The sequence below is a fragment of the Crinia signifera genome, chromosome 11, assembly GCF_055691185.1.
Source record: "Crinia signifera chromosome 11, ASM5569118v1, whole genome shotgun sequence".
Lineage (NCBI taxonomy): Eukaryota > Metazoa > Chordata > Amphibia > Anura > Myobatrachidae > Crinia > Crinia signifera.
The window spans coordinates 106,091,387-106,112,961 of record NC_139227.1 but is presented as its reverse complement, the minus strand read 5'-3'; the positions used below and the strand labels follow the sequence as shown (position 1 = coordinate 106,112,961).

Here is a 21,575-nt window from a genome sequence, read left to right as displayed (position 1 = left end):
TGTTAACAGAATAATTATCTAGAATATTCATTGTGGTTGTAGGATTACTGCTTGGACCCTAAGTGATACTAAAGCTATCCAGTTGCTTAGCCCCAGAAACAGGTCTGGTCCAAGACAGGATGTCTCGTGTATTGCATAATCAATGCAATACATACTGCCCCTTATTTCATGATACTAATCTGCCTGGGTGCCAGATGACCTCCTGAGAGTCGGGATTCGGAGAATCAGTAAATGACATCGGAATCCCGACTGTTAAATGCCCGGCAGTTGGGATCCCGACTCGTGGTGGTCCATGGCCCCATAGATGAAGAATAGAACCTATGGTGAGCGCATCGAGCTACCGAGCCCACTGCATGGGGACCACAGCTTGCCCCATATCAGGGTATCGGCAGTTGGGATTCCGATGTCGGTATACTGACCGTCAGAATGTGTCGGGACGCTATACCACACCCCATATGTGTGTGGCCGGTTGAAGTCCTGTGTCCCATACTATACTTCAACAGTGTCATCTGTATTTTTTTAATTCCCATAATATGCCACAACAATTCTGTATTCCTGTATTATTTGGATACTGCCATGATATGCAACAGAGTAGACACACCAGGAGGGGTAAATCAAATGACTGATGATTTAAGTAAACTTGAGAATTGGTCAAGAGCATGGCAACTACAGTTTAATGATAAAAAATGCAAAATTATGCACTTGGGACTCAAAAACCCAAAGGCTCAATATAGTATCAAGGGTACTATAATGGAAACTACTGAGGAGGAAAGAGATCTAGGAGTCACTATTTCAAGTGACTTAAAGGCAGGAAAGCAATGTAGCAAAGCAATGAGGAAGGCTAGTCAGATGCTTGGTTGCATAGGCAGAGGAATCAGTAGCAGAAAGAAAGACGTAATAATGCCACTTTATAGGTCATTGGTACGACCTCATCTGGAATACTGTGTCCAGTTCTGGAGACCATATCTTCAGAAGGATATAAATACATTGGAGAGTGGACAAAGAAGGGCAACTAAAATGGTGCATGGCCTACATCCCAAAAATTACCTGGAAAGACTAAAAGATCTTAACATGTATAGTTTGGAACAGAGAAGGGAAAGGGGGGACATGATAGAAATCTTCAAATATATCAAGGGTTTTAACATTAAGAAATTTTCTTCAAAGGAAAAGAAGTAAAAGAACACGAGGACATGCACTGAAACTGGAGGGAGGTAGGTTCAGGGGAAATGTTAGAAAGAATTACTTCACAGAAAGGGTAGTGGATAAGTGGAATAGCCTCCCATCAGAGGTAGAGGTAGAGGCTAAGACAGTAGAACAATTTAAACTTGCTTGGGATAGGCATATGAATATCCTTACAAAGAAATAAGGATTAAAAAGGGTTGAGATTACCTGAAGGGTAAAAAAAGGGGCAGACTAGATGGGCCAAATGGTTCTTATCTGCCGTCACATTCTATGTTTCTATGATTATGATAAAGTCCTTACATGAAGTGAATAGTTACAATTATATGACAGCACGTACTGTACATGGAAAACAGCTACAATATATGTTAAAGAATGATGATCTCATTAGCAAATTGTGATTAGGGATTGTTGGCTGTTTTTAATCATCTTGTAAAAAATAGGCCAGCAAACAGTGTAACAAGTAATGTTCCTTACAAACCCACAGCTGTTTAAAGTCCCTGTAATCATGATGATACAAGGTCGGACAGTGCATTCTTAAGATGCAAATCATTAGTCATTTCCGTGGGTCTAACAGAGTAATGGTTCTTGTTTAGAGATTGCAATTGCTGAAGAGTCACCAAGGGTGTAACTGCTTACAGCGCATACAAAGTACTCACACTATGGCTTTGAAAAATAAAGGACCAAACTTTTAAAGTGCCCATACGCGGTACAATTATTAAAGAAAAGTGTTATACAGATAATTGTGTTTTATTTGGGAGAGAGCTATTTAGACTGAAGCAGAAACCTAATTAAACCTTGCTTGCGTACCCTCCCAGGACAGGCTACGAAGCTCCCAAAAATTGTGTGGCACTCTGGGTAAGTCTCCCGGACCCCTCAGTGGAAATGTGAAATGGAATTTAGGCCGCACAATAATTGTTAACTAGGCTTGAAGGTTTTTTAAATATTGTAAAGGAGGAAGGGGAAGAACCCAATCACAAGTTGCACAGAAATTTCACAATATTTGTAGATGCTGTGTCAAGAATAATATAGTGTCCACAATATGTAGAATACTGTCCTATGTAGGATAATCACAGAGTGGAGGTGCACCCCTTGAGAGTACACGTTGAAAAGGTACTCTTTTGTTTGGGGGCAAACATTTACAGAAAATTGAGTGTGAGAATTTTCTTTTTTATACTTTAAAACTTAACTTTTAATAAATGATGCATAAAAAGCTATTGGACAAACAGAATACATAAAACTTGTGATTTGTGTATACTTAGAAGTCTTGTGTTATCTTCATCAATTACCCAAATGGGTATAATGTAAGTGAGGACCAGGATCAGTTATAGAGTATGAGTATGCTGATGATATTGTTTGTGCATCCAATTAACCAGGTGAATCTTTATAGTATAAGCAGGGCCGGTGCAAGGCACCGGAGCGCCCCAGGCGAGTCGGGGTGGGGGCGCCCCGGTGCCGGCGGGTGGGGTACCTGTTGCGCCGTCTGGGGAGCGGGCAGGGGGGTCCATGCTAGCGTCTGACAGGAGCCTGCAGTAGTGTCCTTGCCGCGCCGTTACCTGCGGCGCTGTGTATAAAGCTGGCGGCGGCGGGGGGTCCCTGCAGTGAATAAGAAATAACTAGCGCTATGCGGCGGTGTTAGAAGCGCTACTGTTTTGAAAACACTGGCCGCCTGCTGATTGGCTGAATCTCAGGCAATCAGCGGGCGGCCAGTGTTTTCAAACCTGGCAGCGCTTCCCGCGCCGCCGCATAGCCCGGCGGATAGAGTTAGTTATTTTTTATTCACTGCAGGGACCCCCCACCGCCGCCAGCTTTATACACAGCGCTGCAGGTATCTGCGCGGCAAGGACACCACTGCAGGCTCCTGTCAGAAGCCGGCATGGACCCCCCTGCCCGCTCCCCAGACGATGCAGCAGGTACCCCCTTAGCACGGGGGGCGAGGGGCAAACTGCCGCCCTCCAGTGGCAAATGCCTAGACCTGCCTAGTGGTGGCGCCAGCCCTTAGTATAAGACCAACCATGACATTAATTTTAGGCCTAAAGTGGTTGGGTTTCAATATATGTTTCTCTGTTTTGATGCGAGGACACTGTAATTCAGTGAAAGCTAGTGAAATATTGATTACACTATGATAGCTGTGTGTGTGACCAGAGAGGGATAGCCCTCTGTCCTGGTGTGATCCGGCCACACCTGCAGAATGAAAATAAATGAATCAAATTGGCCTAAATTTAGCAAATTTAAATGGAATTGCGTGGGCATAAATTGGTTTAGCAGCACTCTTGTGGTAAACTGGTGTGTGCAGCGGTAACCAATAGGTGGATATATTCAAGACGACAGATGGGAGACTCCTGCTGCTGCTGGCTGTCAGGATCAGGGCAGTCGAGAGGAATGCTGGGCCCCAGTAAAATTTTGGGGGTGTGGCCTAAGTGGGTGTGGGCACCTCGCGCACTTAGGCCATGCCCCCAAAATGTTTAGAGGAGGGTGAAAGAAAACTCTAAAAACTGTAATCTCAGCAGTGGCACACACCTACAGCATTTGCTGTGCTGACAGCAGGCTCAGTATGATCTCTCACGCTGTCAGTGAGACACTCATGCTGAGCCTGCTGTCAGCACAGAACATGCTGTAGAAGTGTGTGCTGCTGTTGCTGCCCGGGAGGGACGGAAGGGGAAGGTAGTGGTTGGACCAGGGCCCCTGTGGGGCCCCTCCAGCAAGCCTAGGCCCAGGTAATTAGTACCCGCTCCCCTCCCCCCTTCTCTGCTGCCCTGGTCAGGATCGTCCAGATCCCCTGAAAGTCAGCTGTATTTCTTAGTCTGTACTTAAGGAGTATAGTTCACAGTAGGTAGAACATCTGCTGTCTCCCCCAGAGGGACCGGGTACCCTGATGGCACAAGGTATGCCCAATTCTCTGTGGTAGGAGATGAGTGTCCCAGAAGGTGGAGAGTGTTGGCAATAGAATGTAGAGGCAACTTATGACCTATGGATCGGTATGCTACTGCTTCCCATTTGCAGGAGCATTGGTGGGAAGTGAGTGCTACTAGCCACCGGTCAGCATGAAATGAGAGCAGAAGTCAGAGCCGCGGGTTTGTAAGCGGAACCCCTGGTATGAGTGGGCTGCGCTGTACTCTGTAATATAGTGTGTGTTTTCTAGATGAAAATAAAGACCGTGAGTAAGCAAGCGCAGCCCGTGGTGTGGGCGGTTAGTGCTGTGCGCTGCCCTAGATAGTGCGTTTACCTCTGCTTACCAGTAGTCAGGAGTCGGGTGACAGTCGTGATGATTCTGCCTGGTGTAGCGGGATCAGCGTGTAGTTGCTAGTGCGACTGGAGCTTATGTCATAGGTCAAACGGCCGTTTCGCTGGAGGGAGCTTCATCAGGTTTTTTAAATAACGGTGGTAACATACGCAACAATATTTGAACCATACATCGGTGGTGATGTACTCCCAGACACCCATGAAGTTGACGGTGCTGCATATCCGTGTAGCTCTAATGCACTCAACACAGTGGGATCGGATGTGCTGGGTCATATATATATGCAGTATGGGCAACAACCTATATTCTCAGGGATAGGAACAATGGTCCTGATTTTGAGTTGGATGAAAAGTGTACTACCTTATGCTAAAACGAGGATTTGTGAGGTTGTACTGCAGCTGAAATGTTTATCATTGGCAGTTGCACCTGTGTTAGGTGCAAGAGAGCCATCAAAAACAGGTTTCCCTTCCCCGTACGCCTACATCGGTACAACTATGGCCATCTTAATGTATATAGATACAATGAGTAGCTGCTCCAGGCCCCTGAATTCAAGGGGCCTTTGCGCAGGGGTGGTTGATGGTCACACAATCAGAGCAGCTGGGCAGCATTCTCTATCTGCCTTTTAGCCTGCAGCCAGACAGTGAATGACTGTCATCATGCTGATTGGTGGATGGCTGGAGCTATCCACCATTCAGAGCGCAGCATTCTCTACCTACCCCTAACACTGTAGCCAGACAGTGGGCAGTATTCAATGACATTTATCGGCATGTGCAGCGAATCCTGTTTAGGATTCGCTGCACTCTTGCCGTGTTCCGGAGGGGCTGGAGCCTTCGCTGCCAACCCTTGCTGTCCCAGTATTCAATGCTGCAGGGGCTCACTGCCCCTGACGGCGATTCTAAACCCCTGCGGCAGACGCCGCAGGGAGCCGGGGGACAGCGGCAGGCAGGGAGATGAAAGTCTCCCTGCCTGCCCCAGAATATATGTGGGGGGAGGAGGGCTCCCCAGGACCCAGGCAGGACAAGCTGCCCCCCGGGAGAGCTAGCAGGGGACCGGGTAGGAGCCGCTAGCACTGCTCCCGATCGTGCATATGTAATGATCGGGAGCAGTGAATAAATGAATATCTAATGAGCGGCTCTCGGCCCCCTGCTGGCTGTTATGTGTAAAAAAATATATATATTTTTTTCAAATTAAATATATATTCAGGTGCTGTAAGCACATGAATAAAAATAGCATGCCCCTTCAGATAATAAAATTCCTGATATTTTTACACCAAATAATAAAAAAAAAACTTTATTTTAAAATTTCACATTCCAGTTTACCATATAAAGATGGCGATTGCTACACAGTGACACACGGCAAAAATCACTTAGAAAGCAATTCGCCATCTGATCATTGAATACACTCACGGCGAATCACATTGAAAAACCCATTGAAAATCCACAGCGAATTGCAGAGTCTATCAGACGGTGAATTGTCCGTCATTCACTGTTCGCAGATGGCGAAAAGTTCACGTTGAATAGAGTGATTTGCTTTCTGACACAAAAAAAAATCACCTTCCAATGCGAAAATAGTACAAATTCGCTGTGAAACATGGCGAATTGGCCTCATTGAATACTGCCCAGTGAATGACTGTCAGCATGCTGATTGGTGGATGGCTGGAGCTATCACAGTGCTAGCAGCCATTCACTGGACGGAACCATTTGGAAAGATGAACTGCAGGAGGGGCATGTTATGATTTGTTTTTTTTTTAGTTGGCTCCTGTGATGAGTAGTTAGGGGCCCTATAATGCTTTTAAGATGGCTCTGCCTATGACAACCAGATGTCTTCCTTGACACCGCAGTGGTGTTGTCTGAAAATGCCCATTTCTTGCAAAGAGATATCCAAGCAAGATCCGTCTGATTCAGAGTTGGATGAAGATACAAAAATAAATGTGTCATCCTACTTCTGTGCCTGTGCGGGCGAAGAATTAGCTAATTACAGTATGGCAGTGTAGTAACCTGCATCCCACCTGGATCAGACCCAGTGTCTATATCACATGATATGTAGAAGTAGTTTCCATTCTCTGCACTAGGATAACTGCAATCAGGCAGAACACTCATCACCTCTTCTCCCTGGTTGGCTTCGTCACTTCACACTTTGCCTAAAGCGACGTTCTGCAGAAAATGTTTAAGCATCATAAATACAACACACAGACACACACACACAGCAAACTGCTTTTCCCTGGAAAACAATGAGTTAATGTAGTGTTAACCTACCCAATGTAAACCTGTGACACTATATAATGATTTTCTGCTCCCAAACAATACCAATGTTTGCCAGATATTCTTCAAGTACATTGCATGCAATTTTCTGCTTCAACAGACAGAAGAATAGGAGGCGGGAATACACTGGGAAGTAGGCAGGAAATATTGGATTTAGAGAGGAGAGGTTGGCTGGGGAACAGAAATGAATTTCTCCCCTGCCAAACTAAAAAGCACAGTACCAGAGAGTGAATTACATGGCACATCGGCCCAGTTTAGCATTCATCTGACACTCAGAATCTGTCTGCTGTTTACTTCATTGAATTGGTGACATTACCGCAACAAGACACATTCTAAAATGACCTCTAACTTCCCACTACCGCGGCCTCTGAGAAGAACCTGCAGCTTGGCTTCCGCACGGACTATGCGCATTGTGGTACTCGGGCAAAGTGCAGTAGGGAAAACAGGTACATTTTGTGTTTAACTATTTCCATATATATTGAATGTTTTATGCATTAAATAAAATAAGTATTTGAGCTGTTTATCTTCTGCTTAGTGCCTACATCTACTAGCTGTCCAACTGTGTAGTTCTGGTTCTTTCTGTTAACGGTAACATCCGTTCCCCCTAAAGGTCACTGTCCGGAGAAGAAGTTGTTGAACTTCCTAGAATGAGATGTTTCAGTTAATAACGGTTTATTCTAGTTCATTCTTTCTGACAAAATCCTTCTTAGATGGACAAAACCATGTGCACTGCAGGGGGGCAGATGTAACATGTGCAGAGAGAATTAGATTTGGGTGAGTTATTTTGTTTCTGTGCAGGGAAAATACTGACTGCATGATTTTACACTTCAATATAGATCTCACTTTGAAGAAAAACCCCACCCAAATCTAATTCTCTCTGCACAAGTTACATCTGCCCCACCCGCAGTGCACATGGTTTTGTCCATCTAAGAAGGATTTTGTCAGAAAGAATGGACTAGAATAACCCCCATGTATTGAAATCTGACACTTGCATCCGATCTGGGGTAAAACTAGGAAACAGTGATATTAATACAGGTCACGTAGGTATTGAAATTCTACAATGACCTTAACCCTTTGCGTGCCGAGTGAATTTGACAAAATAGGTGCGAAAATTGCCCCGCAAGCGTTTTTATTCATCATAATGACCTGTAATGTTACCTTATATAGGACATATAAACTTTTTTTACACACCATTTTTTATTTGAATTTGTATAACAAATGTGAGCAGCGCCGGCATTTTTAGCAGATATTTCTTACAGAGATGTTGGCACTCAAACGGTTAATTGACCATCAGGGAGATATATCAAATATATATTAGAGTGGCAGGGCTGAAACTAACATTTTTGACACCCGCAAGGTAGTAATTTTTCTCCACTCTGTCCCCCCCCCCCCCCCCCCGCCCTCACCCACAGTGCATCCAAAAATGGCAGTGGTCAGGGAACTCGGTCCTCATTACCTCACACAGTGCATGTTTTGCTGGTAACCCAGCAGGTGCACAGGTGTACTAATTACTCACAGACATGTTTTATACGGTCCGCAGGTGGAGTTAATTATTTCACTTGTGATTCTGTGAGGAGACCTGCAAAACATGCACTGCGTGGGGTAATGAGGACCGAGTTCCCTGACCACTGACATATGGGTATCGCATCCAGCACCCAAGGCATGCGATCCTCTATCCCAGGCATGGCCCTCCAGCTGTTGTGAAACTACACATCCCAGCATGCCTTGCCATAGGTTTAGCATTCTCTAATACAGGGTTGGGCAATTGCGACCCTCCAGATGTTGATGAATTACACATCCCAGCATGCCTTGCATCAGTTTCAGCATGGCCACATAGCAAAACTAATGCAAAGCATCCTGGGATGTGTAGTTCATCAACATCTGGAGGGCCGCAATTGCCCAGCCCTGCTCTAAGAGCCAAACTGTCTCATGGCATGATGGGACTTTCACAACAGCTGGAGGGCCACAGTTTGGACATGTCTGGTATAGACCCCCACCGGTTGCGGCCATGTGATTGACACTAGTAGCCATGGGACCTGTAAACAAGTTAATTTGATTAATTAAAAAACAACAACACTTAAACAAATACACCACAAAAAAAAAAAAAAATGGAACAAACAAGAATAACTGTATAGGGTTAACTAGTAAATTAACCCCATACTGTTATTCTTGTTTGTACCATTTTTTAATAGCAACCAATCAGTTTATCATTGCTCTATTGCATCCTAGATGATAGACAGAATCTGATTGGTTATTATCCCCTTGTTTATTTATTTTTTTTAGAAGCTTTAGTACAATTATTCTGTCAGCCAGAGATAACAGGAGCAATATACAAATGTGACATACAAGATTAACATGTCTGGACTGGTATGCAGTGCCTGGGTCGACATAAGCTTAAGACATGGACATGGTCGACATAATTAAAGTCAACATGAGTTTTTCACTTTTTTTTTTAAAAGGTGATTTTTCATACTTTACCATCCGCGTTGGCATAGAGTGAGAATTTAATTGTGTGCTGAGCTCAGCTAGCCATGCAAGGGGGAGCAGCACACTTACACCATGTCCATGTCGACATAGGCACAAAATATGGGAAAAACTCATGTCAACCTTATTCATGTCGACCATGTCCATGTCGACTGAAAACTTGTGTCGATCTTCTGTCAATGTCAATCTAGGGCAGCATGTCCAAAGTCCGGACCGGGGGCCAATTGCGTCCCGTGCTGTCCTTTCAAGTGGCCCACAGCCTCCAGCCAGAAGCGGGTGGAGCATCGGATGCGGGACACACAGCACTAAAGGTGGGGCCCCGGCGAGCGTGCCTTTACCTTGCTGTCTGCAGCAGTGAGGAGGTGCCGGCCGCCACAGTGAGATGTGTTTGCCGTCTTTCGGGTGGGTATGCATCCAACCCCTGCAGCTGCAATTGTATATCACCCTCCTCCACAATCACAGTGACAGCAGTGTTTGGGGAGGGGGGCAGCAAAGGGGAAGCTTGCTCCCGTAACATGCAGAGTGGAGGAGGGCAGCAGCGGGAGCCCAAGCATCTCCTGTCCTTGCAGTTCCTACTTTGCCTCTCCGTCCTCTGGCTCACACAAGGGGCTGGGAAACATACAGAGAAGGGAGGGGGCAGGCAGGGGGACATACAGTCAATGGGGGCAGAGTGGGGGGCATACAGTGAATGGAGGGTCAGGCTTTGGGACATAGAGTGAATGGAGGCAGTGATGGACATTCAGAGATGGGGGGGACAGAGTGAATTGGTGCAAAGTGGGGAACATACAGTGAATGGTGGACATACAGTGAAGGAGGAGCAGGCTGGGGGACATACAGAGAAGGATGGTCAGGCAGGGGAAAATACAGTGAAGGGGGCAGAGTGGGGGACATACAGTGAATGGGGGCAGGCTGGAGGACATACAGAGAAAGGGGGGTCAGTCTAGGGAATATACAGTGAAGGGGCAGGCTGGGGGACATAAAGTGAATGGGGATAGAGTGGGGGATCATTCTGATGCGATTAATGATTCAAAGAATTGAATGTAATTACATTCAACCTGGAGACAGTTCTGCGCAGCTTTTAATTAGTATTTTCCAAAGCTGCTAGAGGGTGGATCTGTACCAAAATAACCGACCTCCTCAAGACGGTATCGGACAAAATGCAACAAAGGTTGTGCCAACTGACACTTTGGGGACAGATCCTCACACCAGTGCTAATAAGGATGATTACTACCGTACATCCCTGGTTGGGAGACAGATTTCCTCTTCTCCAATACAGATAGCATAAGTGGGGGTGCACTCCTGGTACAGGCTCTTACTCGTATCCCATGGACACACTCACTTCAATAGATTGAATGTGGTAGACTCGAGGAAAAGAGAAAAGAATATAGTGCAACACCATTTATTTTGACAAGACAATAAAAATTTACAAGTGCCGTCTGAGTCCGGCCAGTCGGGATCCCGACATCGGGCTAACGACTGTCGGGATCCTGACTGTCGGAACCCTATACCACACCCAGGATCGTATGGCCAAACACTGCTGCGTGAAGTCGCAGTAGTGCATGGCCACCTTTAGACTTCTGCTCCCTAGTCCTCGTTGTCTTTCATTGCCCGGCACTTCTGCATGTGTGCTGTCACTGAGACTCCTGCTCGCCAGTCCTCAGTCTCTTTCCTCACCTGGCTCTTCTGCATGTGTGCTGTCACTGAGACTCCTGCTCGCCAGTCCTCAGTGTCTTTCCTCACCCAGCACTTCTGCATGTATGCTGTCACCCAGACTCCTGTTCAACAGTCCTCAGTATCTTTCCTCATCAGGCTCTTCCGCATGTGTGCTGTCACTGAGACTCCTGCTTGCCAGTCCTCAGTCTCTTTCCTCACCTAGCACTTCTGCATGTGTGCTGTCACCGAGACTCCTGCTCAACAGTCCTCAGTATCTTTCCTCATCAGTCACTTCTGCATGTGTGCTGTCACTGAGACTCCAGCTCCCCAGTCCTCAGTCTTTTTCCTCACCCGGCTCTTCTGCGTGTTTGCTGTCACTGAGACTCCTGCTCGCCAGTCCTCAGTCTCTTTCCTCACCCGGCTCTTCTGCATGTGTGCTGTCACTGAGACTCCTGCTCAACAGTCCTCAGTATCTTTCCTCATCAGTCACTTCTGCATGTGTGCTGTCACTGAGACTCCAGCTCCCCAGTCCTCAGTCTCTTTCCTCACCCGGGCTCTTCTGCATGTGTGCTGTTACTGAGACTCCTGCTCAACAGTCCTCAGTCTCATTCCTCACCAATCACTTCTGCATGTGTGCTGTCACTGAGACTCCTGCTCGCCAGTCCTCAGTATCTTTCCTCATCAGGCACTTCTGCATGTGTACTGTCACTGAGACTCCTGCTCGCCAGTCCTCAGCCTCATTCCTCACCAGTCACTTCTGCATGTGTACTGTCACTGAGACTCCTGCTCGCCAGTCCTCAGTCTCTTTCCCAACCCGGCACTTCTGCATGTTCTGTCACTGAGACTCCTGCTCCCCAGTCCTCAGTCTCTTTCCTCACCAGGTACTTCCGCATGTGTGCTGTCATTGAGACTCCTGCTCTCCAGTCCTCAGTCTCTTTCTCCACCTGGCACTTCTGCATATGTGCTGTCACTGAGACTCCAGGTCCACAGTCCTCAGTCTCTTTCCCACCCAGAATTTCTGCATGTGTGCTGTCACTGAGACTCCAGGTCCCCAGTCTTCAGTCTCTTTCCCACCGAGAACTTCTGCATGTTTGCTGTTACTGAGACTCCTGCTCTCCAGTCCTCAGTCTCTTTCTCCACCTGGCACTTCTGCATGTGTGCTGTCACTGAGACTCCAGGTCCACAGTCCTCAGTCTCTTTCCCACCCAGAATTTCTGCATGTGTGCTGTCACTGAGACTCCAGGTCCCCAGTCTTCAGTCTCTTTCCCACGAGAACTTCTGCATGTTTGCTGTCACTGAGACTCCTGCTCCCCAGTCCTCAGTCTCTTTCCTCACCTGCCACTTCTTACTGTGTGCTGTCACTGATACTTCTAGTCTCCAGTACTCAGCATCTTTCCATACCCAGCACTCCTGCATGTGTGCTGTCACTAAGGGCCGCATTTATCAAGCAATATTTGCGGTTAAATCCCGGAAAACACACGTTTTCGGGGGTTCATCGCAAATATTTAGTATCCCCCAAATGTATTAAATCCCTGCTGTGATCCTCCCTGCAGCGCCGCATCCCCCATAGGTTTCTATGGGGGATGCGAAGCTGCCCGATGTATCAACATCGGGCAGCCCGGCATCGCACCCCTGGGCTATCCCCATTTTAATGTGGCGATAGTCCATTGTAGCCTATGGCTACACTTCGCACTGCCCGAGCAGGGCAGTGCGTCAAGAGGGGTCGGCAGGGTCAGCGCATAAGCGCGTATTCGCTTCCGGGTCTGGGCTTCGCAGGGACGGGCTCCTTTCGGAGCCCTGTCCCTGCGCCCTCAACCTTGATAAATTCAGGTGATATGATCGCATTTTACAATGCGATCCTGGGCGGTAATATTCCGCCCAGATCGCATTGTAAATGCGATCATGTTAAATGGGCCCCTAAGGGCGGGATGTACTAAAGGAAAAATGCGGTAAAACGGGGGTTTTGACTGCATTTTCCTATGTACTATTACCCGTCCGCCCCGTTTTTGCCAGGCAGGGTATCACCACCCAGAGGGTGGCGATACCCTATAGAAGCCTATGGGCTTATTTTCGCCGCCCGCCGCGTCGCCGCATCCCCGCCGCCTCGCCGACTCCCCCTTTCCCCCTCCCTTGGGCTTACCTTCTTGCAGGTCCTCCAGGACTTCGGAAGGTAAGCCCTTCCTCCCCCTATCAACGCAGCCGGATGTCCTTCCGGCTGCAGGGGGGAGGAGGAGGCGCCGGGGACAGCCTGCTTAGCTGTCCCCGGCGTGTAGGCATCAGGAGCCGGCAGGGAGGAGACGGAGACCCCCCGCAGACCACAGTACAGGTATCGCGGGAGGTCTCCATTACCGCACCGCGATGCCAGCCGCATATGTTAGTACATATGCGGCAGCATCGCGGCGGACACCCGGCGAAGGGCGGCGATGTATATTAATACATGCCGCCCTTAGACTCTTGTGCTCCAGTCCTCAGTGTCTTTCCCCACCTGACACTTCTGCATGCATGCTGTCACTGACACTCCTGCTCAATAGTCCGCAGTCTCTTTCCTCAACCGCCACTTCTTCCTGTGTGCTGTCACTGTTGATGGTCCTTAGGTGGTATATCTTTGGTTGCATATCTGGCTGTCTGTCTATATATTTCTCTGCCAATACAGTATAACTGTTCATACCATCTATCTATTCTATATCTAAAAACAGCCTGAAATTGTTTTATTGAATCACTGGACTCCTGAGAATAAGTCCCAGATGATGTCACTGGTACGATCCTGCTGGGACTGTAGAGACTGTTGGTGTGTGGTCTGTTTCTCCTGTCTGGGGCACGATGTTCTATCCCAAATACAATCATGCAGTTCATGTCATTAGGAAATCTTTGCTGAGATTTTTAGTAACGCTAATTGCTTATGGTGTATGGTGGGCTGGAATTAGGCCACAAGTCCAGATCTTAGTACAATCTTCCACCTTTGAGCTGCACTTTGCTTTAAGAGCTTGAACATCTATAAACCTCAAATCAAAGTTTCATTGGTAAACAAGCCCAACACAAATGAATTTAAAAGACACATTCTGGAGGGGATAGAAGAGAGCAGCGATAGCACATTAACAATGTCACCCAGAAAAATAAAATTCCGTTTTGGATTAAGTATCAAAAGTTAAACTCTATCCCAAAAGTTTATTGACCTGGGTCCTGGGTTCAAGAGTTTGGTGGTCACCTGACATCAGCATGTGCCTAGAGCCGTTCCACTGGATATTGCTTGCTTAATGGACCGCAAGCAATTAGTTTGGATAGCAGCCCAGGTCGGCTGGAGAAAGGAGGATCTCACGTTTACTACTGCACTCTCTTTGGCTGACCCGCTCTATTTGTGTACTGGTAGCAGGCTGTCCACAGACAGCACACTGCCAGCATCAACAAAAAAGGAACCACCGGGACTACATTTTCAGATATTTAAAGAAAAATAGGGGAACTACTCCACCTATATATTCTTTTTAAGTGTGAAGAACCAGGTTTGCAATTCCTATCTGAATCCCTTTATAGCTATATGTTGTCTCTGTGTATGCACTTTATGGACGACAACCAACCAATCAGATCCTGCCTGACATTTTTCAAACACAATCTGTGACAGGACAGGCAAGAGCTGATTGGCTGGTGGTTTATCACTCTCCATTTTATCACTTTTGAAGGTGCATGTGGCCCTTTATCTGTACTATCATCGTAGGATAAAACAATACACACATTATAACAAATCTCTCCTTCCTGCTGTATGTACCTGCAAACTGCCACTTTCTGTCACTACGGGAGTAATTTATAACCTGATCGCACGGTGGATGATTATCAATATTTCCATAGTATATATAGTTTGTATATTCTCCGGTTTCCTTCCACAATCCAGAAATATACTGCTCGGCTAATTGGCTCCCAACAAATTAACCCTAGAATATCTGTGTGTGCGTGTATATGGAATATAGACTGTAAGCTCCTCTGGGGCAGGGACTGAATGTTAAAATATTCTTTGTAAAGTGCTGAGGAATATGTTTGCGCAAAATTCGGCTGCTGATTGGCCGCTAGGCGACCAATAGAATCATTCGTAGGAGAGGCGCTGAAGACGAACCTTCAGCGCTTCTCCTGTTCAATGGTGCCGGGATGTTTTTTTTTTTTTTTTTGCCAAGTACCGAGGACTACTGCAGGAAAGAAGAGGACAGATCTATGCCGGAGGAGACCCCTGAGTAAATTTTCCTTCCACAGGTTCCCTATGGATTTCGGCGGACCCCGGAGCCGAACCCCTGGACCCTGGAGCCATACCCCTGGACCAAGGACATCAGGACACCAGACCCGGAGACCTAACTACGGGCTCAGGATAGGTAAGTATCTGTATGAAAGGGCTTCGGATGTATTACAGTTTTATTTTTCATGTGTCAGTGTGTGTTTATTTGACAATTTTTAATACTGTGGAACTACAAGTGCCAGCGGGCCCTTTAATGCCCCGCATGCTGGAATATGTGATTCTCCAAGTCCCATTATGCGGGGGAGGCTTGCTCGGACTCATATTTCCACAGTATTAAACAATAGTTTATGTGAGAGGACGCACATTACTTCACATGTATTCCGCGTCCCCTTGCGGGGCTCACTGCGCTCGCCACGCTTCGGGTTCGGTGTCTCGCTGCGCTCCCCACACTATATAAAATCAACTCCACGCCGACGTGGATAGTGGGGGTATGAAAAGGTCGGAGGACGCGTACCGCCGCCCCTCGCGGGCTCGCTGCGCTCGCCACACTTCCGGTTGGCGTTGATAGTATGGGTGCGTTGGGGTGCTTTTAACATTGTAAGCACCTATTACGGTGCTTATACAATTATTAATCTTATAGGGGGCACATTTAACATTGAAAACACCCATTAGGGTGCTTATACAATTTAAAATCGTATACCATTGTATATGCCATACAATGGCATACAATTCGATGGTATACATACAATTTAAAATTGTAAAATGGCATACAATTCGATTATATACAACTTAAAATTGTATAACATCGGCTAACATCGTATTGCATCGCATACCATCGTATGCCTTATGGTATGCAATGCGATGGGCGCCGTGCTAGGAAACAAGTACCATAGTTTATTCTATTTTTTACACTTTAATCAGCCCGGTGACCACAGCCCATCAGACAGCACCAGGCTTCAGCCTGATCTGGTTAATCCTGGAGGGGGGGATCCCTTTATTGGGGGGTCCCCACTCCCCCAGGGCCCCTGGCCAGGCTGACTGGTCGGTAGGGTGAATGTTTTGGCCGCGGGACCTTATATAATAAGTGTCCCCCGGCTGTGACATTACCCTGCTGGCTGGTTGGGCCTGGGGCTGGTTCTTAAAATACGGGGGACCCCTAGTCATTTTGTCCACCATATTTTGGAACTAGCCCCGGCCCTGGAGCCTGGGGCTGGTTTAAAAAAATTGGGGAACCCCTATTTGCCGGGTTTCCTGATTTTTTTTATTACCAGCCCCGGCTCTTTCAGCCTGGTGCTGGTTACGGCTGTGGGGGGGGGGGGACCCCACGCCGTTTATTTTATTTATTTATTTTTCTATTTTTTACACACTGAAGCCTGCACGAATCTGAATGATCCGTGCAGGCTAAAGCCAAATACAACCGGAAAATAAAGTGTATTTTCCTGGCGTATTTGCCCGGCCATTCGCGGCCGTTTTACACCAATTAAAACCTTTAATCATGACGGGTGTAACTTTCTTTGAATGGTTATTCCTGTCGTATTCTATCGTTGGTGTATTCGCGGGGAGGAAGTGGGGCAGCGTCCAATTGCAACTAATGAGGGGCTGAGCCTGCAATTTGTCAGTGGGCGGCTCACATATTTAAACCCTCCGGAAGGGCCATTCCACACCGGTTATAGTTCTGACTAGCGTGCCGGCAACTTCATGGACGTAACCCTGGCCGACAAATTGAACATCCTTCCCATTCCTCTTAGCAGTCCTTTGTCTGTTTGTGGGTTGGATGGTCTCCCGCTATACGAAGGCAGTATTTCCTCATGCACCCCTCTCCTCAGGCTGTCCGTGGGGGCACTTCACTCAGAAGAAATATCATTTTTTTCTTTATCATTGTCCTCTAGCTCCCATTGTCCTGGGGTTGCTCTGGTTAAAAAAACATAATCCGGTTATCAACTGGGACTCAGGGGAGATTACACAATGGGGTTCCTCCTGTTCCAATAACTGTCTGGCACTACCCATCCGGATTTCTCAACCTGTCCACTACCTTGCCTCTCCCCTACAGGGACTTCCTCTATGTTTTTTCCCAAAAAGAAGCGGATGTTTTACCACCTCATCGGACGTTCGACTGTGCCATAGACCTGGTCCCCAACGCTAGGCTGCCTAAGGGGCGGTTATACGCCCTTTCTGTCCCTGAATCCCAGGCTATGGATCAATATATTAAGGAAAACCTTGAGAAGGGTTTTATCCGTCCCTCTAAATCTCCAGTTGGGGCAGGGTTTTTCTTCGTGGAGAAGAAGGATGGGTCCCTGCGCCCTTGCATTGATTATCGGGCTTTGAATAAAATAACAGTCAAGAACTCCTATCCGTTACCCCTCATTTCTGTCTTATTCGACCAGATCAGAGAAGCTGTGGTTTTCTCTAAAATAGATTTGAGGGGGGCATATAATCTGATCAGAATCCGCCAGGGGGATGAGTGAAAGACTGCTTTTAACACACATACGGGTCACTACGAATATCTAGTGATGCCGTTCGGGTTGGCCAATGCGCCCGCGGTCTTTCAGGACCTAATCAACAGGTCCTCCGACCATTTCTGGGACTTTTTGCTGTGGTATACCTGGATGATATCCGGATTTTTTCCAAAAGTCTTTCTGAGCACCGGCAGCATGTCAGATCGTTCCTTCAAAAACTTCGGGAGAATCAATTGTATGCCAAATTGGAGAAGTGCGAATTTGAAGTCAGACATATCTTATTCCTTGGGTACATCATTTCTCCCCAGGGCTTTTCCATGGATCCGTGTAAGGTCCAGGCCATCCTTTCTTGGGCCCGTCCCACCAGTTTAAAGGCAGTCCAAAGGTTTTTGGGATTTGCCAATTACTACCGCAAATTCATACGGGCCTTCTCTGATATCACTCTTCCTATTGTAGAATTAACCCGGAAGGGAGCGGATCCCCAAAATTGGTCTCCACTTGCCATCGAGGCTTTTGATAAGCTTAAAAAAGCGTTTTGTTCAGCTCCCATTTTGCATTATCCTGACCCCAGGTTTCTTTTTTTGGTCGAGTTTGATGCTTCAGATGTTGGGGCTGGAGCGGTCCTGTCACAGAAGCACGATCATGATCAGAAGCTTCACCCATGTGCTTATTTTTTTCGCAAGTTTTCCTCAGCGGAAAAGAATTATGATGTCAGCAATCGGGAGCTACTGGCCATAAAATGGGCCTTTGAGGAGTGGTGTCATTGGCTGGAAGGTGCCAAGCATGTGGTCACGGTAGTCACAGATCATAAAAATTTGGCTTATATCGTGTCTGCCAGACCTCTTAATCCTCGACAAGCGAGATGGGCCTTGTTTTTTATAAGGTTTAACTTTGTCATCACCTTCAGACCAGGTCCAAAAAACACCAAGGCTGATGCACTCTCCCGCAGCTTTCAATCAATACAAAGCACCGGAGTCGATGAGGCGCCCATTGTCCCTACGTCTGTCATTTTGGCTGCTTTGACTCAAGATTTGGCCACTCGCGTCATTGCTTCTCAAACCATGGCACCTAAGGAGACTCCACAGGATCGTTTGTTTATTCCTAAGAAATTGCGGGAATTTGTCCTCAAGGACTTCCACTCTAGCAGGACTTCTGGACACTCAGGGGTTACTAAAACGTTGGAGCACTTGTCCAGAGCTGTATGGTGGCCAACCAAGAGGCAAGATGTCTCCCGTTTTGTCACCTCTTGTGCCATTTGTGCTCGCAATAAAACTTCCAGACGATCACCGGTGGGGCAGCTCCTTCCAATGTCCATCCCTGATAGACCGTGGTCCCATATCTCGATGGATTTTATTATTGAATTGCCTCAATCTGCCCGTTATACCACCATCTAAGTTACTGTGGATCGCTTCAGCAAGATGGCACACTTCATTCTCCTGCGGAAGCTTCCCACTGCTCAGGAGTTAGCCCGGTTATTCATCCAGCATATTTTAAGACTCCATGGCCTTCCGATGGATATTGTCTCAGATAGGGGGTCCCAATTTGTGGCCAGATTTTGGAGACATTTTTGCTCTGCCTTGGGGGTACGGATCAGTCACTCCTCTTGGTACCACCCACAGTCTAATAGGCAAACTGAGAGGGTTAATCAAATCCTTGAACAATATTTACGGTGCTTTGTTTCCAAATGCCAGACTAATTGGGCAGAGTTCTTACCATTAGCAGAATTCTCCTATAATAACACCTATCATTCAGCTTCTAGGAAATCTTTGTTTCTTTGTAATTATGGGTTCCATCCCAAGTGCAGTTCTTTCAAAGTACCCAGGGACTCTTCCTTGTCATCTCCTGTGGTGGTCTCTAGACTCAGAAGTTCTTGGAGGAAGGTCCATCATGCACTAAGACAGGCCTCAGTACGCTCTAAGATTTTCTTTGATAGACTCAGAAGACCTTGTCACCTTAGGGTGGGCCAAAGGGTGTGGTTGTCCACTCGTCACATCAAGCTTCGCCAGAGATATGCCAAATTGGGACCCAAATTCATTGGACCATTCCTCATCATTGAACAAATCAACCCTGTAGCTTTCAGATTACGGTTACCCAGATCCTTGAGAATCAATAATGTCTTTCATCGTTTGCTGTTAAAACCTGTCTCTCTGGCCTTTAAGTCACTACCCGGTCAGACCATTAAACCTGTTATCTTCAGGTCCATAAGGAGTTTTTGGTTGAGCGTATTCTGGATTCCCAGATGGTTCAGGGTCGACTTCAATTTTTGGTCCATTGGAAGGGCTTTGGTGACGAGGAGAGGTCCTGGGTTCACGAGAAATCCTTATATGCTCCCAGATTGAAGGTGCTGTTCTTCAAACAGTTCCCATGGAAACCTGGGGCTAAGGGTTCGGTGACCCCTCCTCAAGGGGGGTGGGGGTACTGTCAGGCGCCGCACGTCCGGCTCCCCCCCAGCGCACAGTGTCCTCTATACAGTGCGTCCCGGCTGTTGCTAAGCAGCCGGGACGTCACTGTAACATGGCGCCAGTGGGTGTTGTCAGGCAGCCAGGATGCAGCACGCTTCCTCCTCTCCCGCAGCAGTTGCCTAGGCCTGGGGCAGTGTCCAGCTACAACTAATGAGGGGCTGAGCCCGCAATCTGTCAGTGGGTGGCTCACATATTTAAACCCTCCGGAAGGGCCATTCCACGCCGTTATAGTTCTGACTAGCATTTCCAGAGTGTTCCTGGTCCCCGGTGGTTAACCCTTGCCAGTCTTCCCTGTTTGATGCTGCTGACCCAGAGGTTTCACCCCTGCATTCCAGTGTCCCTCTTCTGAGGGTATCCTGTCTTCCAGTGCAGCGATGTCCCAACTTCCCTGCTGTATAACATCTCTCATATAAGTTGGAGACTTACCCTCGAGTACATTCCTGTGTATTGTTACATCATTGTTGCTTATTACATTCCTGTGTATTGTTACATCATTGTTTCATATTACATCCCTATGTATTGTTACACCTATACCTCAGTATATTGTTTCGCTGGTGTTGTTAATTATATCCTTGTGTATTGTTACACCTGTACCACCCAAGGTACTGTCGCCTCCTGGGGCACCGTTTGGCTCTTCAGCCAAACGGACAGTGGCCCTCTATTGTCCGTGTCCTCTTGCTATTGGTCCGTCTCCACGGTTACGTAGTCCAATCATCACTCCTGCCTGTAATGGAGTCTGGGCGGACCTAATTTGCCCTTACAGCTGAAACGGGTACAGGCGAAGCCTAGTTCTGCACATATCCGAGGACGCTAGGCCAAGGCAACAGAGTTAGGGAGCGAGGCCACTGATACCTCCATAACAAGAAGATTAAGATTTAACATTTATTGGTAAGGATAAAAAACATACATATGTCTTTATTGCAAAAAGAGATGCATCCTGTAATTCTTCAATACATGTACATCACACAGTCATTGATTACTTGACTCACGCGTCTTGAAAAATATATATAAGGAGATACCCAGAAACGGGTTTCTTAGCGTGCTGGTAAGCGAAAATGTTTTAAACAACTGATCAAGATTATTTATGCTCAACAAGGTTTATAGCAATCAATCCTAGTACATATGTCGTCTTTGATAGACAATTTGGGATACTAAATTTGTGATAGATAAAATTATTATATCAGTTATTGTGGCACAGGACACACCCCACTTGAATGATCCCCAGAATTAAGCAAAAGGACAGAGATTAAGTACAGAATTCAAGCGGAGAAAAAAGGGGGAAAAAAAAGGTAATGAATAACATGCAACACCCTCTAGACCAGGCATTCCCAACCACGGTCCTCACGGCACACCAACAGTGCAGGTTTTAGTGATATCCAGGCTTCAGCACAGATGGTTTAATCAGAATCCCTCAGATACTAATTAAGTCACCTGTGCTCAAGCCTGGATATCTACAAAACCTGCACTGTTGGTGTGCCTTGAGCACCATGGTTGGGAATGCCTGCTCTAGACTGTCCTGCTTCTGTTGTCCTAATTGGCTACAGCACCGGATATTCCCTATTGGTCGCCAAGATACAGTAGGTACTGGTCCGGCCTATCACTGCTTAGCTTCTGAGTTCAGAA

General features: G+C 47.0%; 1 protein-coding gene across 1 annotated transcript in view; it reads left to right on the top strand.

Annotated features, from left to right (window-relative positions):
- Nucleotides 1-6,804: 6,804 nt before the first annotated feature.
- Nucleotides 6,805-21,575, top strand: part of LOC146045356 (ras-related and estrogen-regulated growth inhibitor-like) — a 62,376-nt gene continuing 47,605 nt past the window's right edge. The window contains exon 1 of the mRNA XM_083164125.1: nt 6,805-7,127. Within this exon, the coding sequence (XP_083020251.1) occupies nt 7,019-7,127 (109 nt within the window). The 5' untranslated portion in view covers nt 6,805-7,018. The remainder of the gene's footprint in view (nt 7,128-21,575) is intronic.